The sequence below is a fragment of the Tachysurus fulvidraco genome, chromosome 7 (genome assembly GCF_022655615.1).
Source record: "Tachysurus fulvidraco isolate hzauxx_2018 chromosome 7, HZAU_PFXX_2.0, whole genome shotgun sequence".
Lineage (NCBI taxonomy): Eukaryota > Metazoa > Chordata > Actinopteri > Siluriformes > Bagridae > Tachysurus > Tachysurus fulvidraco.
This window is the reverse complement of record NC_062524.1, coordinates 10,721,579-10,749,069: the sequence shown is the minus strand read 5'-3', so window position 1 is coordinate 10,749,069 and position 27,491 is coordinate 10,721,579. Positions and strand designations below refer to the sequence as shown.

At 37.2% G+C, this 27,491-nt stretch overlaps 1 protein-coding gene across 4 annotated transcripts in view; it reads right to left on the bottom strand.

Annotated features, from left to right (window-relative positions):
* grb10a (growth factor receptor-bound protein 10a) overlaps positions 1–16,093 on the bottom strand; it is a 45,000-nt gene extending 28,907 nt beyond the window's left edge. Inside the window, exons 1-4 of one of the 4 annotated variants that reach the window (XM_027143870.2) lie at positions 15,920–16,093; positions 8,943–9,026; positions 6,392–6,479; positions 3,106–3,349 (exon numbers count right to left, since the gene is read on the bottom strand). In XM_027143870.2, coding sequence (XP_026999671.1) covers positions 3,106–3,349; positions 6,392–6,479; positions 8,943–8,993 — 383 coding nt within the window. In that variant the 5' untranslated portion in view covers positions 8,994–9,026; positions 15,920–16,093. Of the gene's footprint in view, positions 1–3,105; positions 3,350–6,391; positions 6,480–6,658; positions 7,005–8,942; positions 9,027–13,736; positions 13,759–15,919 lie in introns of those variants that run through there. The other 3 variants (XM_047815991.1, XM_047815990.1, XM_047815989.1) reach the window with 3 other exon arrangements.
* Positions 16,094–27,491: the final 11,398 nt, after the last annotated feature.

Sequence of the window (27,491 nt, the reverse complement as noted above, 5' to 3'; positions counted from 1 at the left end):
GCACTCCAAGTCCTCCCCAGTCATATGGTTAGATATAGTAGGGACAAACATAATCAAGAGTGTTTATTATTCCAAATCTAGTAAATATTTTCTTGAATGTGGGAAATGTTGCAGTTAGTGGAAGTAGGATTGACTGGAAAAGATATAAAAACTTAGGTAGAATTGACATTTTTATAATATTAATGCATCCTATCATAGAAATCTCTCAAGTGAGTCTGTGACATTCTTTACTAATGGCTCATAATTAGTAAAAAACAATTTCATCCAAACTGGGAGTCACCTTAATTCCTAAATATGTAAATCCTTCTTGAGCATTTACAAATTGCGTATGGTAGACAGGGTGTCTCCTGTCATCTCCATTTAAAAATAATAGGATGCTTTTATTGTTATTAATTTTATAACCTGAAAATGCTTCAAACTCTATTAAGGTATTGTTAAGTGCCCGGATAGAAGTCTCTAGTTTTGTAAGAAATACTACTATGTCATCTGCAAACACGATAGACAATGTTCCTTTTCACCTACTGTTATACCTTTTATATCTGGACTATTTCAAATTGCAATGGCAAGAGGTTCAAATGCAAATAAAAATAATAAGAGAGATAAGGGGCACCCTTGGCGTGTGCCTCTACTTAAACTAATTGGCTTTGAGATTTGGCTATTTGTATTACATCTGCCAGGGGATTCTTATAAAGTAGCCTGATCCATTTAAGATATCCATCTCCCGGTCCGAATCTTTTAAGCGCTTCGAACAGGAATCCCCATTCAATCCTGTTAAAGTTCTTTTCAGCGTCCAATGACAGGATTGTTTGGCCTTTAACATTCTGCTTTTTATATAGTACATTAAGAACCCTACATGTATTATGGAAGGCATGTCTTCCAAGAACAAACCCATTTTGATCATTCATAATTAGGATTGGTACACACGTTTCAATTCTCATAACTAAGGCCTTGCAAAGTATCTTTGTGTCGCAGGACATTAAGGATATTGACCTATAGTGCTGATTTTAATGAAGGGGGGTAGGATTCCTTGCTCAAATGGTTCGTTAAACATATTAAGCATATTAAGCAAGTTTTTTGCAAACTTTTTATAGATTTCCACCGGCAGGCCATCAGGCCTGGGGGCTTTTCCAGTGTTCATAGACTGTAATGCCTCTTGCAGTTCTTCGATGCTTAAATTTCTGTCCAAAGTACATCTATTCTCTCCTGATAGCTAAGGAAAATTAAGTTAGTCTAAAAAGTTATCTTGTCTTTCCAAGGTATTCGTGCATTCAGATTTGTATAGGTTCTCATAAAACATCTTAAAAGACCTTATTTATTTCCCCTGGGTCCACAATATTCTCTCAATTCTCCACTATGATTGACTTAATGGCTCTTTCTGTTTGTATCTTTTTAATTCTCCATGTGAGTAATTTTCCAGGTTTTTCACCCTGATCGTAGTAAGATTGCTTTAACCATAATGAATTTTACTGCTAGTTAATTTGTTATATTTGGCTTTAAGTACCAAATTTCCTTTTGTATTAAAGGGTCAGGGCTATTAGAGCTGACCCCCATTTCCCTGAGCTGTGCCTTCACTCTATCAAATTGTCGCTGTTGCTGGCGAGTCTCAGATGATACAGTAGGTCCGGGAACAAGCTGATTCGTTGTCCTTCATATCGTAGTTCTTTTAGACTTCTAGCTGCTCTCAAAGTTTTCTCTTTATCCTTGTAGCTCAAGAACTTCATTGCTTCACAATTGGTCGAGGAGCTGTCGGGCGGTTAGGGTTCACTTTTTCAGACCCGGTGTGCTCGCTCAATAACAAGCACAGATTTGAATGGGCGTCCACCTGTTTGCTAGCATGTGTTAGGTTATCATCATCATTTTGTGTCGATGGCTTCGATTAGTGTCCCGATTTGACAGCTTTTGGTGGCATTGTGTCACATTTTTCTTATATTAGCTATCCTACAAATATATCCAGATATGGATCCTTTTATAGGAGTTTTACACAGAAATTAAGCAGCGAGCCCTTCTCCTGCATCTTACGAGCTGCGCGCCATAACCGGAAGTCCTAAACTTTGACTTCTAAACTTTTGACTGATACTTTTCACCTGCATGCATCACTTTGTAGATGTCACTTTAATCGCTGTTCCTATCGAAACACAGCCAGTTGAGTAGGGTCTATGATTGAGAATGCTCACCATGTGTGCCCCAAATAAACAATCAAATCTCAACATTATTTAGATACAAAACTTGGCCTGTATGCATTTCGAACCCCAGGTCCACCAAGCTGCCACTGTTGGACCCCTGAGCAAGGCCCTTAACTCTCAGTTGCAAGTCACTCTGTATAAGGGTGTCTGCTAAATGGCTTACATTTCCATGTAAATGTATGATATTAATGGCTTAATTTAATTGTTTTTTCCAGTTCAGATTCTTCATTCAATTGTGTGTGTGTGTGTGTGTGTGTGTGTGTGTGTGTGTGTGTGTGTGTGTGCGTGTGCGTGTAAGACACAGGACATTGAGAGCATCACACCTGTTTTCTGTTGTATCATACTCTTAGAGCACCTTTATAAACCACTTTTATTTACAAGCACTATGGGAAGTATATGCTCAGGTTTTGTGTATTCGGTCTTTACTGCGTTACCCTGGTTACTGATATTGGGCTCGATCACTGTTTTGGTGATACTGTTTGCTAAATCACCTGACCTGTCTGTTTGCCATTTTGATTTACATTTGGATTATAAACTACAAACTAACCTCCATCGTCCCCAGAGTTTCTATTCTGACAATGTGTATATGAACTGTACCGAGCACAATACACACACACACTATATGGATTGTATTGATCTGCACTAAATAAATACTCTCCAATATACATCCATGTTTTGTATCATTTGTTTTGCACTGTCTTTTTGTCTTGCACTGTTTGCACTATGCAGTTTATGTGTCTTCTTGACTTGACTATATGCAAGAACACCAAAATGACAGCAAAATTAAATTTTTTGACTACTATTTTAAGCTTTATATTTCTACTGTAAGTATCACTGGGAATATCTGTATTACATGTTACTGATACACGCTGTCAGGGGTATGCATGGTATTAAAAGAGAAGTGTGAATCACTATGTGTTACCTAACAGCCAGGATGTGGACAGGTTGCGAGCGGCAGGCTTTCTGTGCAGATGAATGACCAGCCTTCGCTCGGCTATTTGACGGGTAGGGCGGCAGAGAGATCCTGTTAAACTGGACATCTGTGTCTTGGCCATTGTGCAGGAGAGGGACGGTGTCCTTGTGCTGGGTCTTAAAAGAGTATAAGCCCTCATAGGGTGACAGGGAGGTCATGTCATTCACCAAAGCCTCTAGATCGACATCGTCATCTGGACGGAGAGAAGAAAAGCAAGTCAGACAGGAAATAATACATTAATCACATTCAGGCTATGATACGCTGTAGTCAAAAACCCAACATCAAAACTCTTTCAGAAGGAATCACAATTTAAAATGCCCACACAACAACAACTCTACAGATTAGCCATGCAAAAAGAGATGCCTAGAATTGGAAGCTAATTGTAAGAAATTATCATTTTTATTTTATATATATATATAAACACTAATAACAATGTCAGCAGAATTAAAAATAAATAAATAAAAAATCAAAATAAAAGCTGAGACCAAGACCAACAGACTTTTAACTTCCCTGATGAATTAGTAATTTCGCTTGCACTAATAAAACAATTAAGTGTTACTGGTACCTTTGCAGCTATGTTTTTATTCCCAGTTTTTAGTCCTGCATTAAAACCATGATTTCTGAAAGCAGGATGCTTATTTTTACAATATCACCAAGAATATGTAAGACCTTATGTACGAGTTCCAATTTCATCATTAGAAAGGTGGTTCCACATCTGCTCTGCTCTGCAATCAGTGGGATAGATTAAGCTTACTAAAATAACAATCAAAAGAAAATATATGTTTAATATCGAATTTATTTAAGAATAATGTTAATAATCTGGATAAATCATATGACCAGCAAATCTATGGAACATCTGAAGTTTAGTCAAGATAAAGGAAGCTGAAACAATGCAGAAAATCATGACTGAATAAATACACCCAGGAACTCACGTTTACTCTTAGAAATTCTTTCAGGCATGAATTCTACAAACATTCCTTAGAGATTCTGGTCCATGTTGACATGATTGCGTCACATAATTTGCAACAGATTTGTCAGCTGCACATTCATGCTGTGAATCTCCAGCTCCACCAAATACCAAACTGCTCTTTTGGATTCAAATCTGGTAGACTTGCAGCATGACACATTAATATTATCATGCTGGAAGTAGCCATTAGAAGAAGAGTAAATTTAGGCATATGGTCTACAACAATACTCAGAAAGGCTGACATTTATACAATGCTTGACTGGAGTTAAGGTTTGCAATGTGTGCCAAGAAAACCTCCCCACAACATTCACCACCTCCACCAGCCTGAGCCTGAACTGTTGACACAAGGCAGGTAGGATTGATGGCAAATTCTGCGTTACACCAGAAAACAGATCATGTCAACATTTTTCAGCAATATTTTTTCACCTGTCCAGTATGTGTGTATGTACCTATGTGTATAAATATATGGTTTCCATCTGTTTTTGTGATGCCAGAGTTCAGCACCGAAAATTTCTTTGTAATGTAACACTGCAGAGTGTTTAATGCCCCATATGAAAGTAGATTTTATAATTTTGCAGTTTTTTGCAACTCTGTAGGTTTAAATATTATAATTTTATTGTGGCACGTGTACACTGTTTTACTATAAAAAAAAAATAACTAAAATAAACTTTAGTTTTGCTGTTATCTCTGTGCCAACATTAGGCGTGAACTGTTTGCCCAGCAGGCAACTCACACCCTTCTAATTTCCCATCCCTTGATCACCAGAGGCTAAACACTGAGTCAAGATATACATCTTTTAACAGAAATGAAGTCCTGACTAATCTTATAACAAGCTTGTGGCAGTAAAATAACTCATTTGTTTCTCCTAAACAGTCCTATAAGCCAAGATCAATTCCACTTTCATGGACTGCCAGTGTGCTGTGAGAAAGTATTACAACGAAGTAAATACTCAAGAATCTGCACTATTTCCAAGTCCCAAAGGGGCAGTCTTGACTCAAGTGGTTAAGGCTCTGGGCTGTTGAACGGAGGATCGAGGTTCAAGCCCCAACACTACTAAGCTGCAACTGTTGGGCCCCTGAGCAAGGCCCTTAACCCTCCCTGCTCCAGTGGTGCTGTATCATGGTTGACCCTGTGCTCTGACCCCAACGTCCAAAGTTGGGATATGTGAAGAAAGAATTTGACAGTGCTGTAATGTATATGTGACAAAATAAATACTTCTATTCTATAGTTCTAGGTCTGTAGATTTGAGTTTTATCCATTCTATTGAAGCAGGTATTCAGAAAGGACTGTATTTGAGGAGTCTATGCCATCTCAAATGTTCTGTCATTATAGCAAAATCAGGAAATACCAAATACTAAAAAATTTATTTCTTACGATATAGAGGTGAAGGCAGATACAAGTGTATTATTAAAGTCCATTTTAGTTTATCATAAACTATTAGTATAAGGCAATATCAAAGACTCTAGGCATTACTGTGGCACACCTGACAACACAAGAACATTATGTGTGGTGGGCTCCTTTGTGGCCTTCCTGTTGCTATAATATGATTTTGGATTACTCAGTGCTGCTATAACATTAATGTGAATCAACAAATTCTTGAGCAAGAAATGTGGAACTTTGGTGTGAGTGAGTGGCATTGCAGGGACTGATGGGTAATGTAGTTACTGCTTGATTCCAGAATAACATCATGTAATTATCTATAAACAGATCTATATATTTATAAACAAGTTACAGCAAATAACATTATATAACAAATAGCTAAATTAAATATAAAATTGTTGTGTTTATTTCAAATTGCAAAATGCAATTTTGGAAGTGATCTCAGACCTTTCGACCACAATTTATAGCCTAACCATAGACACTTGCACACTATTAGATACTGTATATAAACAGAACATTGCCTATTAGGGGACTTGTAAGATTCGGTGGTTTAACTGCACTTGGGACTTCCACAGCAATGCAGAAATATGAAAATTTAAAAAAGCATCCTCACACATGCATAAGAGCGCGCACACATACACACACACACACACACACACACACACACACACACACACACACACACACACGTACACCCACACATCTGAACTTGTTCAGCGCAAACATGAAATAAATCAAGAGAAACCCATGTTGATACATCACAAGCCTGTTTTCCATTGTTAAATGATTTCATCATATAAAACTTACTGACCTAAAAATGTTGTCAAAAATAATTGATGAAAAATAATATATTTAAATTTGACACGACATTAAGATGACAGTACCCACCTGGGTGATTAGGAGAACTTGGATTAGATGGCTGCTGAAAGTGAATAAGACTGGCTGATCCACGCGATGATGTGTGGTCAACATTGTCCTGAAAATGAAGCGAGTATAATTAGGCGGATTGTGCAGAATGCATATGCAAACAGACACACATGGCACACAGCACACATACGCGGCACACAGCACACAGATGTCCTAGAACTGAACGTGCCCTTCTCTTAATCCACTTAACATTTATGACAGCACAGCATATGAACAAACCCAACATGCCAGGCTATCGTCCGTTCCAGGAGCGTCCGTTTTCACTGATATCTTCCAAACCAGAAAGATCAGGAACCTTGCTCCATCTACAGCTTGACCAAGAGTTATTTTCATGCACTACACTTTATAATTTAAAGCAGTCTTTCGAATCGGAAAAAAAAAAGAAGAACATTCAGGAGAAGGAACCAGAAGAAACAGAAATATATATCACACCCCATTTTCAATTTCCAGTTTTCTAAGAAACTCTGGAACATGGAAATTGTTTCCAGGAACTGGTCCTTGTCAGAGGGCTTGCTGTTTCTCTCATCCCCTCTGGCTCCAAGAAAAAAAGGATGATCTATAAAACTGAGGATATTTACAGCTTTGACAAAGTGTGTCTCAAATTCTGTAATGCTGTCGGAATGTTCACACAGCCTGTGGAAAATTAAGGCAGCTCAGTATAACCATTTAAAAAAAAGCAACAATCGAGTATTATGGCTTTTTTTTTTTTTTTTTTGATGGTTGTACTTTGCTGCCTTTATTTTCCACAGGCTGTGTGAACATTCCGACAGCATTACAGAATTTGAGACACACAAGAATTATAATCAAGTATTATGCCTTTTTTTATGCTTGTGCCTGTGTTGAATCTTTGACAAGTTTCTAATGTACTTCATGAAAATCAGCTGAAGAAAAACTGGAGCAGATTATCTGTAACGGGTTTGGGGAGGAGTGAGCAAAGGGATGGGACATGAGTGTGTACGGTTCTGTGTGTTGAATTTGGCCAGGCTCCAGCCCTCAGGGCCATTATGTAAACTTTAAGCCCCCAGCTAATTCTGTGGGGCGGTGAGGATGGCGTTTTTCCTAGAAAGAGACCCAGGCTGAGCTGCTGTTTCTTACAAAAAGCAAATAGAAAGTCAAATCCTTAAGGGCTTAACCTCTGACCTTCTCCGCTAGAAACTGGGGAGATTGCTGAGAAAGCAAGACGTGCACATGTATACACACACACACACACACACACACACACACACACACACACACACACACACACACACACCGACTAAAACACAACGAAGAGCAAGTTAAAAAGGTCAAACATCCACAAGACAAAAAAAAAAACTAAAAATAAAAACTAATAAGTCAGCTTTTTCCATTTTGCTGTATCTCCCAATTGTTCAGAGAGCTTATTTAAAAACACATGACATGGTAACACAGCCATCTGAAAACACACACAACCTAACAATTCATCTGCTGTAAATCTGAAACAGTAATTATTTACTTAACCCTTTGGTGCTTTATCTTAATTTTATGCATTTATTTAACCAATCCGCAGTCATGACATGTCAACCCGATGCGGTGGTGAATGCAACAGTTTATCAAAAATACCATCATAAAAACTAGAAAATAACTGCAAACTAATCAAGGCATACAAGTGTACATGGAATTCAAATTCTAAAAGTTCTACAGAGTGAAAAGTGATAGGAAAAAGGCTCACGTATAGACATAGAGATAGGATGGGGCAGATAGAAACCCACCAGTGGGTTTGAACACATGCAGGAAAGGTTTGGGCTGCATTCCCAGCTCAGGGTGATTCTGGCTCTCAGTAACTGCCACCCCCAGGCCACATAGTTATATAAGAGAAAAAAGAGGGCAGCCCAAACCCCTGCTGAGCACACACAAGGCCCTGACATGTTCAAAAGCATGCTATACACTCCATTGCTGTAGTAAGAGAGCAGTGAAAGAGAAAGTAAGAGGAATGATCAGAAAACTCACAGAATAATAATAAAAAAAAAACCCTATGGAGCATGGGAAATCAATGATGCATGTGTCCATATGGGGTCATGGATATGCTAACTGCATGAATGTTACCACCTATACAGTACATTCAACATGAAGGATTTATGAGGAAAGCTGTCAAGAAAAACATAGTAAGAAATACGCAGAGAGAAGTGGCAAGGGAGTCAAAGATGCAGAAAGAGAGCACAACCCTAGTATAAATAGTGGCAGGCTTTACTTTACATGTCAGCTGTGCAGTGCCATGGCAACACCATGGTGGTGACAGGCATGCACACCAGAAAAGTGTGTGTGTCTGTACATGTATACCATTGCAACCACAAGCCAAAGACATGCAGTAAATACAGTGCTTCAGTTAGCTAGCCTATGATGAGAAAATACGCAGATCTAGTAATTTGGGCAACTGTGCAAAATTCAACCTACAGTAGTTTGAACTACTAGTTTGAAATAATTTGCAATGAAGAAATTTGAGTTTCTTAATATTATGCATATTTGTCTGTATTAAAACAGCTAAAAACTGTACCTGGTATTTCGGGTGAAGCACAAAATAGTCTGGGCATTCAGCAACTGCCATGCTCTTCCAAGGCTCTTGGTGCCACACATTCACCTGAGCAGAAGAAAGAAAGAAAGAGGTTTTTTAATAATACCAATGTGTGTCCTTGAACTCTACATCTAGAGCTAAACACTAAATTAAAAAATATTTTAAAAAATTGTGTACAGACCCACAGATACACAAACAGGGGAGCCTGATCAAAGAAAACAAACATTACATATAGCAACAACTATATTTACATGCAGCTTAATAACCCATCAATAATCAAAGTGATTTCTTTGATCAGAATAAATAAACTTTATATACCTTTTGTATAACCAGTGTTAAAGGACTGAGCTTTCAATTAAAGTGGAAAATCCATTTAATACCCTGAATATAAGCGGGTCTTATTTAATTATGTTATGTCATGTTAATTAGGAAATTACATCAGTATCTATGTAGCAGGTTTACTGGTTTATATCTGCCAGGATAATTAAAACTAATCAGATTATTCTGATTAACATTAACATCAACTATGGCACATATACAGTATAAAACATTTGCGTTGTGTAAGAAATCCTCTATCCCCAAAACTCTAGTCTGTATGCACAATTTGTTCTGGCCTTCACTTCACTAAACATTACAAAGTGGCATGTCTCTCACCGCTTTGGTTCAGGCTCACAGCATCTGCAGTTTTCCAGTTACCAGACATGTGGTTAAGAAGGGTCACCTTTATTCTTCCTCGAAGTCTGCACTTGGTTTTCCACATGCCCTGCTGTCTAGCCAACTGGTTGGCCTGTGGCTAGCATAGCTCAATCCATGTTCATAGCTTGCCCCCAGCTAACTGCATGCCAACAACATCAACACTGGAGATGATTTCCCTCCGTTTTCTTCTTATTGTCAATGGCAATTACACACTCCATTGGGGCTAGAGTAAGTCGAATTAGTTATCTCTTTTGTACTCCCTGTCAGGCCATTTTCCCTCACAATTTTTTTCCTATAATCTTCCCTGTCCCCTGTCATAATATAGACTGGCTGCCAATGGTTATATTCTGCTAGCATCTTTCACCAAAGGTAAAAGAAGCAGGCTTTTGGTTAGTTGGTCGTATTGTAATTGTATGACTGGGTGATGATGTAAGCAAGTGCTGCAACCTAAACAACTTGAGAGTTGTTGACAAACACAAATGCCCAGAGATTCAGAGTCCAAAAAATCTAACCAAGTCATAACCTGCTATTGAAAGTTGGCTCAGCATGCACACATTGCAGTGTTCCGTCTAACTTTTAACTCAGCCCACATAGTTCATCACATGAAACTAGATTTATTAAGAATGCTAGCCACCCTTTGCTCACTAGTCAAATTTAGGCAGGTTGCTGCATGCAGTGCAGTAGTTCCATTGGGATTGCTCGAACAAAGAGACTTTTATATGTTGCTTATCGTCCTGAGGCTAGACCAAAAATACGACAGACAGTGTTCTTGGCTCAATGAGAGTGGCACAAACTCTTGCTAACTGGTGATGTCAGGCTTTTATCATGAAAGGTCTGGTGTCCCAGATCTGGAAAAGGTTTGGTAAGGCAAATGTGGACCCTTTCACCAATGCCAAATCAATTCTCTGTTAACTGTGGTTCTCCCTGGTGGAGCCAGACAAGCCACTGGGACAAGAATTACTGGCCCCCATCTGGCTTCATTATGTACTGCAAGTCCTCATCTACTCTAAAATTGTAGCTGGCAGCCATTTGCAGTGTTCCAGAACAGCAAAATGGAAGTAGTATGTAATAGCAGTTACTACAGACTTAGGTGAAAGACGCACCTAACACGCTGACTCATATGCCCATCATGAGATCTTCTCTTCATTGGAGTCACATTAAGAGCCTATGCATAATGCCAAATTTGCCAAATGACTTTAAAGCCCTCCATGAAAGTGAATCTGTAGAGCCTTTCTTTTGATTTCCAGTACTTGCCTGATAGTACTGTGGTGGTTATTCAATCCTCAGATTAACAGTTTACCGGTCTTGGAAAAACAGTGACTGGGCTACTGGGTGATGGACATTATCAAGAGCTACAGGAAGTAGGAGCACCCAGCTCCTACTTCCTACCTTCTATTTATAGGCATCATTTAGGTTGATTTCACATTTGAGTCCTTTTTAAAAGAACTGAACTCTGACCACAGAGGACAAAGTGAAAAAGGACTCTCTTTATGTTCATGTGGATGTTATGTTATGGTAACAGAACCCAGATCCAGTAATGGGGTCTTAGTCCTCTTTATGTTCATACTGTGGCTTTTTGTGTCCATCATGATTACCTTAATATTGTGCAAGATGGCTGACCCAAAATATGCTAATTTGTCTACACAATAAGTTTTAGAAGGTGTGTACTAATGGATTAAACAAAATGTATTTAATAAATAAGTAAGCATTTCCCTCTTCTGTGTGTTTATTAAGGCTGCTATGTGGTAACTATTGTGTGGGCACAATTGTATCCAGTATTTTGGTATAAGTTCCAAATGTTTTGATGCCAGCCCTAAAAGATTTTGTTTCCCATCTCAGTTTTATTTAAAATAATGTGTTTTCCTTTAAATCTGATGTCATTTTACACCAAAGGTTTACACCAAATGTCCTGTCCCTGACACCCATCCATGGTAAGCACAAAGAATCATCGGTCATTTCCAGCAGAACCAGCCATCTTCAATAGCATGATTTGTACAAAGTCCAAAAATCCATTACATTTTTAACAACGTTAACATGATGTTGCAACCTAGGTGATATTCAACACCTCTATCAGTTAGCTGCATTCCTTTCAGAACCACTTTCAATTCAGCAGAAACTCAGTGAGTAATTTCTAAAAAAAAGATGGCTTTTTGATAATAGAAATTATTATAAGATCTACATCACAGCTCACTTTGTGACCTGTCTGATGGTCTCTGCCTTTGTGGTTGGAGGTATCCCAGTTACAGTGTCTGTTCTTGGTGGATTTGCAGTGGATCTACAGTAATATACTAAACTAGCATTTGCAGTTACTCCTGGCTGACAGTTTCATTTGAAGGCCATAGGATCCAAACAACACATTATGTACTCAAATTCTGACACAATGGGAATCTTTCTTACTTCCAGTTATTAGGTTTAGTAGTAGATAGTACTCTTGTCAGCTGAAGTATTTAGGATCCCATTCTTCCTATCCGTATCTTTCATTTGATTGCTGCTGGTCAGCTCTGCTCATTGTTTAAGGTGTGGTGTGATGGTTAGCTTACAGTATCTGTTCTGATCCCACAGAAGAGATGTAGCACAAACTGCTTGAAAGTTAATGCTGGATAGTGAGATGTGTGCATTGCTTATCTAGGACAGAGATGCAATATTGGAAAAAGACATTCCGGGGGAGATTACAGAAATTTCAAGATGTTGAACTGGTACAGTATCTAAATTCCTCAGCTGTCAATCTGATCAAGAACATATGTGATATGCTGGACAAACAAGTTTGATCCATGGAGGCCCCACCTCACAACTGAAGCCCTTTTTGGACCAAGGCAGATTGAGTGCTGATTCAGAGCCAGAGCTTAATTTAAAATCAGTTCTTTCTTTTTCGACAAAGCACCGGCTCTGAACCAGAAAAAGTGGTTCTTAAGTACTGTAGCGCAAAAAGGTTGCTGGTCTGGACCTAAGAACCGCTTGTGTCAGGGGCTGGGGCAGGGTTACTGTGACCAACAAGACAAACGAGAACGTCGTTAACGCCATTTTTAAATCATTTTAAATCAGGATTCACCATGTTTGGAGGCCAATGTAGGTTTGCAAAGCCATGAGCAGTAACAGTAAAGCCATGAGCAGTAACACTAAAGCAACATTGTTGATGTTGTGTTTACTGCTGCTGCTCTAACGTTGCTGTATAACGTTGTATACAGTGACGAAAGACTTGATACTGTGATGGCTCTCTAGCCCATGGAAAGGCAAACTGGTTCTTAGGCTTGCCAGTGGAACCAGCACTCTGAACCAGCACCCGGTTCTTTCTGGTGGAAAGGGGCATTACAGGACTCAAAGGAACTTCTGCTAATGTCTTTGTGCCAGATATAACAGCACACATTTAGAGGTGTTTTGGCTGCATAAGAGGGACCTACATGAAAATAGGCAGATGGCTTTAATTTATAGTTTGAAAGATTCCTTACAAGCTTTAAACCCTTTCAACTTTTGATGAAACTAACTGTCTACCAAACACTCAGCATTCATTTGTCTTATTTGTCAGCAATTATTTCATTTTAAATCTTGCCTAAGAAGCTAGATATGAAGCTCCTATGGAGCTTCCAAAACAGATAGGAGCAATTCTCTTAAAATATCCATGAATTAACATTAAGATTCAACAGTGGGTGTTAGAAGGTAGGGTGTTAAACACCATATGGTAGAAAATGTCAGAACTTCACTACATGAACAGACTGACGTTAATATATATATATATATATATATATATATATATATATATATACACATACACATATATTATATATATATGTGTGTGTGTGTATATATACACATATACATAGATATATATATACAGTACAGACCAAAAGTTTGGACACACCTCATTCAAAGAGTTTTCTTTATTTTCATGACTATGAAGGCATCACACTGAAGGCATCAAAACTATGCATTAACACATGTGGAATTATATACGTACATAACAAAAAAGTGTGAAACAACTGAAAATATGTCATATTCTAGGTTCTTCAAAGTAGCCACCTTTTGCTTTGATTACTGCTTTGCACACTCTTGGCATTCTCTTGATGAGCTTCAAGAGGTAGTCACCTGAAATGGTCTTCCAACAGTCTTGAAGAAGTTTCCAGAGATGCTTAGCACTTGTTGGCCCTTTTGCCTTCACTTTGCGGTCCAGCTCACCCCAAACCATCTCGATTGGGTTCAGGTCCGGTGACTGTGGAGGCCAGGTCATCTGGCGCAGCACTCCATCACTCTCCTTCATGGTCAAATAGCCCTTACACAGCCTGGAGGTGTGTTTGGGGTCATTGTCCTGTTGAAAAGGTGGTGTGTCCAAATCCAAACTTTTGGTCTGTACTGTGTGTGTGTGTATATATATGTATGTATGTATGTATGTATGTGTGTGTGTATATATATATATATATATATATATATATATATATACATACATATATACGTATATATATACATATATACGTATATATATATATATATATATATATATATATATATATATATATATATATATATATATATATATATATATATACACATATATATATATACATATACATATACATATATATACATATACATATATATACATATACATATATATATATGATTTAAAGATTCAAAGATTGGGGCTTTCCTATTGCAGAGACAGTTAAATTGCATAGTAAATAATGGTTAACCCAGGGACTAATGGGAATGCAGACCTGACTGTTTGAACATACAGTATTGCTGCTAAAGATGATAAACAACTATCTCATATTGTCCAATATGAGCAGAAAATTCTGGCTCAAGTATCAGAGAAAAAAAACTGTCTTGTAACCAGTATAATCTAAAATATTAGTTAGTTATTAATAATCATAATATACTGGAATCAGTTATTTTATTTACATTCATTCTGCCACCATCTCAGAATCTGAATTGGGTTTATTGGCCAAGTGTGTTGACACACACAAGAAATTTGGTTCCAGCTGTTTGTGACTCTCAAAAGTACAGACATAAATAACACTATACTATACAAGACAATATAATACAGACTATACAAGATAATGCAGATGTGATACAATATAGACAATACGAGTATTAAAAATGAATACAAAATATATGACTGATCAGTTCTGTACATAAAGTTTGAGAAGTGCATAGTAGTGTGCAATATTAGTATTGTGCAATATTATGCTTTTGTGCAATATGCAGCAGCAGTAACTATATAAATAATATGTAATATGTATGAAATATATGTAATATATTTGAAATATGTAAAATAGATCAATCTAATAGCTGTGGACTTATACAAGGCATGACGCAAGTTTTAAGAACCATGTTATTCCCAGCAGCATGTTCATAGTACTTCAATCCATATTCAAGATTTACTGACACCATATGAATTTGACATATTAAGCTTTCTGGTTGTGATATGAATTAGGACCAGTACAAAAAAGAAAAGGTAACTTCTACAAACCAGTCAGTGGCCTGATTAAGCTGATGGTTTAAACCTGTTTTATTGCTTGGATTGTGAAGAAACTGTAGGACAGCTGTTGGTGTATGTGAATCTGTCTTTGTATTACGTAAAATGTGTCTGTAACGTGTTTATTTTCATGCAGCTAGCTAACTAAACATGCTTGGTACCTGCACATTCATCATCTACAAATGAATATGCTTTCTAGAGTTAAGCCAAGTTTCGACTGCTGGGTCCTTGTGCAAGGCCCTGAACATTAAACCGTGCCTTTATATCAAATGAGACAAATGTCAATAGGTTTGGATATTGGTGTCTGTCAAATTCTGTAAATGCACTTGAAACTTGAAAGAGAAAATGCACTGTAAATGCACTTGAACTTAAAGAGAACTTGAACTTGATAATCGTTTAGTGGAATTGGGAAATTCTGTACATGCAAAAATGGTTCCAGGTGTAGTCAGAGTTTAAAACTCTAAAACTACCACTTTACTTCTCATGCAAACGTAAATATTAAGTGCAGAAGTTCAGTATCATGTGAAGAGTTCCATGACATGCCAGTGGTTGTTGATGGAAAAGGGATCCAGTGTGAGGATCAGTGATTAAATCACACTATGTCTTCATGTTGTATGTAAACATGAACACAAACAAAGAGGTGTGGAAATGACTGAAGAGACCTAGTTACGTCATTACAGTGTCCAAAACATTTGACATTTATTTACCTTGTCAGGTCACGCGCTAATCAAACCGCGCTCGCGCACTCGTATTTTTAACTATTCACGCTTTCCTTCTGTAAAGTTTTGTCACTCACCTGAAAATGAACGCAGTTGCGGTGAAGCCCGGAGTTATGAGCAATGCCACTGTCACTGCGTGCGTGCAGAAACGCCGTTAACGTGCAGCGGTTTTAAAGAAAAAAGAAAGAAAAAAAAATCCACGGCGTGCGCGAGCGCCGCTCAGCTGATTCCTCCCTAGCCACGCGGGCGCGGAGCCGCCCCGCCCACATCATCGCCACCCCGTCCATCTCGCTACGCCCCGCCCACATCACCACGCCCCCTCCCCCAGATTCATTTAACCCTTATATAATTTAACAATTATGAATATAATCATTTATAATAATTTATATATATTATAAATTATTGTACCATTATATTGAGAAAAGCAACTGATTTGCTGATGTAAAGCACTTTATTTATTAAAATTATATTTAATAAATCAATTACATTATATTTCTAATATATATTTAAATTCTATTATATTCATAATAATTTTTACTGGAATAAACAGTAATCCTGTTCCTGACAACACCCCTGTGTACAAGGCAAGCTTCAAGAAGACTAAACGTGTTAAGGCTGTACTGGAAGACCTGGAGTTTTTTGCTTGTCCATATAATGTAAATTATATGGAATAATGTGTTTTATCAGACCTGTTAAGGAAATCACAGTACATTTTGATTTTGCCATTTTTATGTGTTCCTGTCATTTTTACAGTGATCCTGTTACATCTTTTTTGTAGTGTTTTCGTACTTCACCATCACTGCTGAATAACTGGCATCAGGAGACTGAAATTTATTTTATGAACTATAGCCAAAGCAAGGGTAAATATTTTTATTCATACGTGTACCGTATGTGCACGTAGACACGTAGTAAAAATGAGCAACATGACTAGAGTTGTGTGGATATTTGCCATTATTTGGCATACGCCATTATCCAGATTATTCTACTATTTTACAGGTTTAATAACGGCTTATGTTAAGTTGGTCATTGTTGTTGGTGTCTTTCTTGTTTGTTATACTGTATGCCAAATATTGAATGACATCTGATCCTAGACAAACCTGACCCACTCCTCTATCCACTAGAGCAGATTTGCATGTTAAAAGTGGTACACATAAAATTCTACTGGCTCTTAACCACTGTTAGATTATGTTCACAAACTTCCAAAGTAGTCAGTTTTTCCATTAGGTCACATATTTATATCTGTTTTTCTAAACTACTGTGTGTAATTGTGGTGGAAGTTCATAGAGGTTTATTGTGTGTGAAAAGTGCACTGAAATCAATCATTTAACCTCACACTTTCTTTTTATTAATGGGCTCAGAGGTTTGAACGGAGTTCTGATTACAGGGTCGACAACAATTCTGCTTTCTGGCAACAAGTCACATTCTTACATCAAGAGAAACTAAGAGCTAAATATTTTTTTAGTGTTGTGATTGTTTATATATATCAGAATTGTGCAGTAAAGTGCTTTCCATCAGCAAATCAGTTGCTCTTCTCAAGTGTTATGTGTTATGGATTGGACGTCTCAGACTGGAGGAAATCCTTGGCAGTTTCTGGGTTAACAGTTTCAAGAGCCACGGATATTTAATATGAGCCAAACCTGAAGACTACTATCTGAGAAAAATTAACTGATATTGACACAGTACATGCCAAATTCAAATGTACTGTACCATACCCAAAGCACAAAGAGTGTGCCGGAGACTACTCTAATGCTCGGACAGAAGGCGGATGTTAGAAGGAAAATTGATTCAGTGTGTTTGCCAATTTAGTACTTGAAATTCCTGTGCTATGTTTAAGAGACAAAACATAGACCGAAATTTCCCACTTTCATTTGAAATCTCAAATAAACATTGGTTAACCACATTAGTACACCCACTCATTTCCTACATTGTTATGTAAAAATCCCATAGCTTCCTCAAGAGGAAGTGTTTGAAAGGGACAGATATTTTGTGGAGTTGGCTTGTCTTTTTTCTCCCCCTGTAAACAGAAAGGACCATTTAGTCAGTCTTCAGATTTGACCACAGCATAGAAATATCATCTTAATACTCCTTGTGAAAACATAGTAATGTTCAGGAGGCTGACAACAGAGATACAGTTAAGTATTCAGATGGTGACAATTTTCATAGGTTTGCCTCTCTACAGCTCCAAATAACAATGAATGCCATGAAATCTGCTTATCAGTCAATTGTCTAGTTACTTTTAAGCCTGATAATATGTAGAGAGCAACCAAAAAAATGGCTTCGCATGGCCAAAATGGTTAAAGAAATATTTTTTGTTACACCTTTTGAATTAAAGCTAAAAGCCTACATTTCAATGATTGCTTCTTTTTTTTTTCAAATTCATTGTGTGCTCTTCAGAGGAAAAGGTATGAATTTCACTGTCCAAATAATTATGGACCAGACTGTATGCACTGCATTTTTGAATGTTATAATCTGGTCTCTTTATTCAGTAATGTCACTAAAGTTTATGTGTTTGAATTGTGAGCCATAAACAACTTCAACTAAAAGATCTATCTATTTTTTTCTTTCTTAAAACTCAATATTGTTCTTTCTAATCACTCAGAATTCTTGTCATTCCTGCTGGGAACTGGTAGAAGGAATCTTAGAAGCCTTCAAACCAGCATTGTTTCCGTTGGGGAAAGCACATGGCCCATACAAGCGAAAAGCTGCAGTTCATGCTATTTGATTTGGCCCATGCTGTTTAGTTGCCACACCACCCTACTGTACCTACCATTTGGCTAGGCATGAACTTTAAGTATATGAGGAATACTGAGAAAACACTATGCTCTTTTCTTTCTTGCACCTGTGATTTATTTCCCCGTACCACCAAAAAAAGAAAATATTTGTACAATGACCAAGAATTTCATTTTCATGCAGGTTTTCAGACTCCATGACTAATTTCACTGAGAGTGCCAGTATTATTTTCTTTGATTCCACAAATGTATGTTCTTTAGACTTTATTGATTTTCTGGATATTACTGAGGCTATTAAATAATAATAAGCATTAGTCATTTAATGACTTCTCCAGACTTCACAGTTTTACTCCCTCTCTTCCTGTAACTATGCGTCCTGTATCCTAGGCCAGGGTCGCAGTGGATTGGAGCAAATCCCAGGAACAATTGGTGTAAGACAAGATACATCCCAGATGAATGTCTTTGCTCGTGCATTCATTTAGTCTACTTAGAGTTAGTATGGATCTGGAGCCTATCCTGGATGATAACGGATTGAGAGATAGACAAACAGGAATTACTGTACCGTCTGCTAGCGCTGCATCTAAACTGTAAACTCTGTCCTAATGGCTGGATTTGTGTCTGAACTATATAATACTAATCGATTAATTTGTGCTGAGTATCTAGCTAAAAAATTATACTTCTCAGTAACACATAATTGAACTAAAATACAGTTAAAAGAAAGGAAGTAAGTGTTTTAAGCAGTCATATATTGTAGGTGCATTATGTACAGTAATGTTAACCTTTTTAGAATGAGCATCAAAAAAAAACTGGAATATATGTGTTTCAATGTTGTGTGAGTTTGGAAGGGTTTGGAAGAATAAATCACTTCATATTAAAACTGAAGCTGTTAAAAAGACTAGAAAATCTATGTTTTGAAGTTCCACCTACTGTATAGTTTGTAGTTCAAGTAGTGAAACATGTCACCTTACTCAAATTAGTCAAGCAAGGTTAGCAGACTCAGGTGATAATACACTCTCCAGACATTTTCCAGAAACTGTCTCTTCACACAGTCTTTTTGTCCTAAGCCCCTAGCTGAGAAATACATGACCTGTTTGTCCCTTGTGTCTCCACTCCAAAGCCCCCACCTTCTGCCCATACAAACATATTAGTATGCAAGTGAGCAAATCAAGCAGTGTTATTCTAGGATACCTGGAATTGTTGTCACCTTGAGGGTTCTCATTACGTCAGTTCCCTCGATGGCCTCGTTACCAGATGCACAACTCTCAGGTCAATACTGGAGCAAAGAGTCAACAATGTTTGACCTTGAACACATTGTACAAATGCAGAGAGCAAAACAAGTCATTAAAATACATTGGTCTAAATCCAGAGCTCCACTGCTTGTATGACAAGAACTGAATGTTTGACCTGGGATCCAAAGCTCTTCTTACAAAGGAAGGTCACCTTACAAAGTTTGTTTATTACATTTTAACTTTTTTTTTTTTTATCTAGGACAATTTTTATCTAGGACAAAAAAAATTATTAGCACCTCAACAGTGAACAACAGTTTATTGAAGCCTAGTAGCATTTATTCAGTAACATGATTGGAGACATATGTAAACAGATCTAGGGCCTTTCTTAATTCTTTGGCATGTAAAGCCAAATATTCTTAGTTTCTTCGGACTGTTGACTATATATTAGTTTATATTCTTAGTTTTGATTGAGAACTGTTGACTATATATTAGATTGCATGTTTTTCACCAGGTTTAAATCCAAAAACAAAGAATTGTATTGCAAAACACTGATTTTGTTTCACAAATCAGTCAGAACATAGGACCATGTTGAAAGCTCTAGTTAACAGAGTTATGTGGAGTTTTAACCACTTGGAACTGTATTTTGGGATAAATTATCTTTAATGGAATTAATGATGCCATCATTTTTAACTATACCTGCTTTGTGCATAATATAGGACTAGAGGTGTAGGAGCATTAGATGAACATACCATGTTAAACCAGTAGGGGGCAATCTCTTTTAATGATGAATATAATAAGTGCACCTGGGATAGAGGGAGTGTTTTTGTGTGGACGGGGGAAGCTCACAGTTTTTTGACCGTGAAATATGACCGCGAATTGGATCTTTACCACGAATATGTGAGATATATTGTGTTCGAGCATATACTTTCATTGTTTTGGAATTTTGTTTAGTTGTTTAGCTACACATTTGATATGTTCAGGATTGGCGTGGACTATGTGGATGAATGAACAATGGAACTATGGTGACTGTATGATATGCTTGTTCCAATAAAAGACACGTAACAGCATATAAAGAACATTTAACTTAATTGACACGCGTCAATTAATAGCTCACTCCCCACACACGATTCACCTGACTTTAGTGGAAAGTCAGCCACTAGAGGGAAAAAAGAAAGACATGAACCCTAGCTAGGGAGATGTAATCATTTTATTAACGATTGTTTAATTTATTAATTTAATATTGACAAAATGTCTAAGACAGGAGTATATATTAGACGCTCATATCAAATACCATGATTTCTGCTGGGGTCTCAGCATGTCTAACAGACATATCATCATGGATGATGGCTCATCAATTGAAACTCAATAGCAGCAAAACTGAACTGCTGATCATCCTGGGTGACTCATTCCCAGGTCAGAATCATGATCACATGAATCAAGATCAGACCACTATCTGATCTTCACTTCGCCCACTGCTCACAACCTTTGGGTAGCCATGGATAATCAATTGTCCTTTTCCTCAGGGTTGCTAATGTGATATGCTCATGTTAGTTTGTTCTCTACAACATCAGAAGTATTTGGCTGTTTTTATCCACACAGGCTGCTCAGGTACTTGTTCATTCTCTTGTCATTTTGACACTGGACTGCTGCACCTCTCTGCTGTCAGGTCTGTCTTTGAACGCAATTCGTCCTCTGTAAATGATCCAAAATGCAGCAGTGTGACTTGGTTTCAAATTGTCTAAGTTCTCACACACCACCTCACGGCTGTGTTCCTCCACTGGTATCTGAACACATCAATTTAAAAACACTGATGCTTCCTACAAAACCAAGAATGGTTTTTCCAATGATGCTTCCTACAAAACCAAGAATTTTTTCACGCCTCACACTGCACCTCGCTCCCACAGAGCTACAAGCACTGTAAAGATTCTTGAATACCCCAGCCTTCATCATTTTGATCACTCAATCTTATTCATGATAAAGGTGGATTAAATAATGACGTATGAAATCGGGAGCTGATAGACATCAAAGCAATCCTTGAAGAGTGGAGGCACTAACTCGAGGGTGATGAGCACCTTTTTAAATCCTTACCAACCGTAGAACGCTTTAGGATGTCACTGTAGATGAGAGTCCCATCAAGCTTACTGAATGTTTAAAACTTCTAACTGCTTTCCTGGGCAGGATTTAAAAAATCCTTTACTGATTATTCCTTTGAAACCAGTGCAATCTGAGCAGTTATATAAATTCTGAGCCTATGTTTATTTTATTTTATTTATTTGCCATGTCTATACTGCTTTCTGTGTGAATCACATTCTAGGTTGCTTTTTTGTGATAAACCCCTCTGCACATGGAAACTCAGTCTCCTCTGGTGTCTGTTATGGCAAGAGCACGAATTGCTGTTGGAAAATGTCATGAGACCTTTATGACTCATTGTATAACATTGAATAAGCTGTGTATTCTGTGAGAGGTTCAACTGAACTTTGGCAAAAGTGTTTTTATGGAAAGTGTAGCAGGTGAAAGGCCAAGCAGGATATCCTTCTAATTTCCCTCTTAGTTACGGTATCTGTGCTCCCACACAAATATAGGCTGCACAAACAATTACAATTTTCCTCCTTTAACCAGTAGGAAATGTGTGACAGCAGAAAATGTATCTGTCTCTGGTCTGTTGGTGTTTGCGTCATTCACAAACAGTGACCGAAATAAACCGAAGGATGCCATTATGTGCAATCAACTTTGTTTCCCATACAAATCCTGCAGCATGTTATTTGAACCACGTAATTGTACCCTATTGGTCATTTTGTTCACTAAAGTTGAAAGAAGCTCAAACAAATGTGATAATGTAACAAATACTCAAATAAAGCAGCTTAAAAAAAAACAGGACATAGGACTGAATATGATATTGAGATCAGTTAATAAACATTTTTTTACATAAGCTACATGATGCTTATTATTGGACATGACAGAATGTTGTTCTTCTGCAATTTTTCAAATAATTATAGAACAGTTATAATAATAATAATAATAATAATAATAATAACAACAACATTCCCTAATAAAGAATGCTGGAAGGGTTTTCTGTTGATATATTTCTATATATAATATATTTTGAAATATATATATATTTCTATATATAATATATATTACAAATCCTTCTGTGTGGGACCATGAGAGCCCTGTTGTAGAAAATTATATATACCTGCTTATAATGTCTTTGACTGCATTGGGCTTTGTATTCAACAACTCCAATTTAAACACACTGTTAATTAGACAGAAAACAGTCCAGCTAGAATGTTGTCCTTCTGCCTGTGAAATACACTATACTGTATGTCCATAGGTTTGTGGACACCTGACCATCATGAATATGTGTCCATTCCAGTTGTACTTCACCTTTGCTGCTGTAACTTCCACTGTTCTGGGAAAGCTTTCTGCTAGATTTTTGGAGAGTGGCTTTGGGGATTTGTGGCTATTTAGGCACTGATGTCAGGTGAGGAGGCCTGGAAAAGATTGATGTGCAAGACCCTTGAGTTCTTTCAAATCAAACTATGTATTTGCTTTGTGTACAGGAACACTGTCCTGCTAGAACATTTTTGGGTTTCTTAGCTCCATTAAGTTAAAACTGCAATTCTACAGGATACAAGACTTTGTGACAACAGTTTAAGGACGAACAATATATAGGTGGTCAGGTGTCCATAAAAATTTGGCCATATAGTGTATAGTAGACAGCTATCTCAAGCAAAGGACTAGCAAATGGCATGGCAGATATTTAGGTAGCTGGTTATATTTTACAGAATATTATATACATACATCATTTGATCTAGCTGTTTTTTGGCTGGTACCTAATAATAACTGCAGGATATAAAGCTTTATTTGTGGAATTTATAAACATTAGACAGACAGACAGACAGACAGACAGACAGACAGGAATGTATTTAGTGTACAATAGTCCTAAGAGGACATGCATCATATTTTTATTTTATTAAGAATAGTTTCCTGGCTAAAGTTTTAGTGTGTTTTGCATGTTTTAAAAGTGATCTCTGACAAGCTTAAATAAAACCAGTTATATTTTAAATAATTTGCCTTGCATGTTGATGCAAACCTCTGAGCAAATAATTTAAGTCTTTGATGCCTAAATATAATTTACGATTTACAAAAGCATAACTTGAAGCTGTTAGAAAACATCATTGGAACACAGATATATTACACATCTAGCATTGACTAGAAGATTATTATTATTATTATTATTATTATTATTATTATTATTATTATTTGGAGTCAGATAATTAATTTCATGTATTGGAGTCAGACATTTCTCAGCAGTGACTAAGCTGTACTGCCATCTAGGGGAGTGTTAAGAGTTAAGGTATGAGGGTGCTGGGCCGCATTTGGCTTTTTGAATTAGCATCAGTGTTTTAAATCTGATGAATTGAGTGGGGGGAGTGTAGCAATGGGGTGGTGTAGAAGAACTCCAGAAAGTTGCAGCTGCATTTTGGATCATTTGTAGAGGTCCTGTTGCACTCAGAGGTAGACATGCCAGCAGCAAGTTGCAGTCGAACAGGAGATCTGTGGCCTGTGTGAATAAATCAGAAAGACAATTAATATGGCTACTGAAAACTACAACAAAAAGAAAAAAAAATACAATTATGTAACAAAAAAACAATCAATATTTTAGTATTTTTTGTTGCTGTTTTTTGATTTTTTTTTTTTTTTTTTTTTACAGAACACTTAAAAAAGAAGAAACGTGAATAATAAAAAAAAAGGAAACTCAGGAACATTTGTCACTGTTTAGTGGCAGATTGCTATTTCAAAATCAAACAGTTCATACTGTAGGACCTAAATCAAAAAGCCATTATTACATTTGTTAATCCTTATACAGAACTGTAAACAACAACCATTTAGCATACAGGTGCAGCTCAATAAATTATAATGTCGTGGAAAAGTTAGTTTATTTCAGTAATTCAACTCAAATAGTGAAACTTGTGTATTAAATAAATTCAGTACACACACACACTGAAGTAGTTTAAGTCTTGGGGAAGACTGCTGATCTGACAGTTGTCCAGAAGACAATTAATGACACCCTTCACAAGGAGGGTATACCAAAGAAGCTGTTCATATACCAAAGAAGCTGTTCATATACCAAAGAAGCTGTTCACAGAGTGCTGTATCCAAGCATGTTAACAGAAAGTTAACATGAAAGTACACAGAAAGCCTTGAGAGGCTTGTTAAGCAAAATTGATTCAAGAATTTGGGTGAACTTCACAAGGAATGGACTGAGGCGAGGGTCAAGGTCAAGGAATTTGGCAACAACTGTCATATTCCTTTTGTTAAGCCACTCCTGAACCACAGACAACATCAGAGGTGTCTTAATTGGGCTAAGGAGAAGAAGAACTGGACTGTTGCCCAGTGGTCCAAAATCCTTTTTTTTTTTAGATGAGAGCAAGTTTTGTATTTCATTTGGAAACCATGGTCCTATAGTCTGGAGGAAGGCTGGAGAAGCTCATAGACCAAGTTGCTTGATGTCCAGTGATAAGTTTCCACAGTCTGTGATAATTTGGGGTGCAATGTCATCTGCTGGTGTTGGTCCACTGTGTTTTTTTGAAAACCAGTTTTATGAAAAAGTCACTGTACCTGTTTACCAAGAAATTTTTGAGCACTTCATGCTTCCTTCTGCTGACCAGATATTTAAAGATGCTGATTTCATTTTCCAGCAGGATTTGGCACCGGATAAGGCACCGGATAACACTGCCAAAAGCACCAAAATTGGATAAATGACCATGGTGTTGATGGGCTTGACTGGCCAGCAAACTCACCCGAGAGAATCTATGGGGTACAGTAAAGAGGAAAATGAGAAACGAGAGACGAAAAAATGCAGATGAGCTGAAAGTCTTTGCCATTTAGCGCAGTGCTGTTAATACTTAAAAGGGCAAGGAAATACTGATTCAATGTAACATTGTAACATTAGTTGGTTTAATTTTAATATATTTGAGGCACTGTAGTGTGTAGTACCCTCCTTATACTTAGTGTTATAACATAAAACATTAATATACAACAAACACATTACTATGAAAACAGTGTTAGTTGCATTCCATGGTAATAATTTTATAACTTTATAGTAATTAACGTTGTGTTAAGAAATAAGGAATTCTAAGAACCTCTAAAGAACACAGTGCTATTAATATTTAAAAGGGTAAGAAAATACTGCATTAGTTGGTTTTATTTTAATATATTTGAGGCACTGTGCTAAATGGCAAAGACAGACAGTTACATAAAATAAAAAAATATTTCCAATATAAGGAAGCAAAATTCCAAAAATAAAAATAAGTCCAATAGTCTACAAGTGAATATGACAGAAACTTTAAAATTACAATATCATGAGCCTGCATGAGCCATTTAAATTAAATTAAATGTATCGTTAACAAGTATAATCCAGCTCTACTAAACAACCCTCAAGAACAGATGCATAAATACCAAATAACCTTAACACATACAAAGGCACATTTGCATTTTTTGGTGAAAAACCTGCAAATTAGTGCAACAACCTTTTAAGGCATTATTTTCACAGAAGGAAACCACATTCAAATACAGCAAAAATACAGGGTTGCACAATTTTTTCAGATTTTCTAAATATGTATCAAGTCATTCTTTAGACTCTGTAACTTCGACGACAGTTTACCATCTTCCAAACCAAGTAATATTTTTTGAGTGAATTCAGAAGTGTTGGCCAGTCCCAGGATAGCTGAGGTGCATAGGTCAGTCCAAACATTACCAGGAAGGCATCAGTAAGTGGTGGAAGGCTGACCACAATCTCACTTTCAATTATGACAAAGATTTTCACTGTCTGAAAGTGAACTGTACTTGTGTCATTATCCATGATGACTGTGAGGAGGGCTGCAGAATCTAAAAGTTCTGGCTCATCAGATGTATCCTAAATCATTGAAAAAGATGACACTAATAAAAATATTTAAAAAAATAATAATAATAAAAATTCAAAAAGAAATAAAAACACATGGTTACAAATACTAATTTAAAATTGAATTCCTTTTTCAATGTAGGGTTTTTTTTGTTGTTTTTTGACAAAGCTCAATTATACAATTTAATTATATTTAATTATGTTGGACGTTTGGGGGACAAAGTTAGGGAGGCCAGATTAAGATGGTTTGGACATGTTCAGAGGAGGGAGAGTGAGTATATTGGTACAGTAGGAGAATGTTGGACATGGAGCTGCCAGGCATATAGATGTATTATATATATGGATATATATGGATGTAATTGAGCAAAATGAGCGGATGCAGTGTGTGGTCATCGGGGGCGTGTGGTCATCGGGAGGAGGGATGGTCTTCCTTGCCGTTATGTTGTTCTGCACCTCAAACCAAGTGTAGAAGTTGATCAGCGCATCTGGGAGTGAGGCATAGCTATCACAAGCAGGTGAAGTTGTCTTGTAGTTCTTGATCGCCTGTATGCCCTGCCACATGCGCCGGATGTCTCCTCTGTCCTTGAAGTGTCTGTGGATTGTCTGGGCGTGTGCGTGCTTTGCCTCTCTGATGGCTTGGGACAATTTGGCCCTTGCTGTTCTTAGGGCCTCCCAGTCCCGTTCTGAAGGCTAGGTCTCTAGTCCTCAGCAGCGCACGCACGGTAGCAGTCATCCACAGCTTCTGTAACTCACGAACTCAATAAATTCCATAGTAGACTGTATGTTT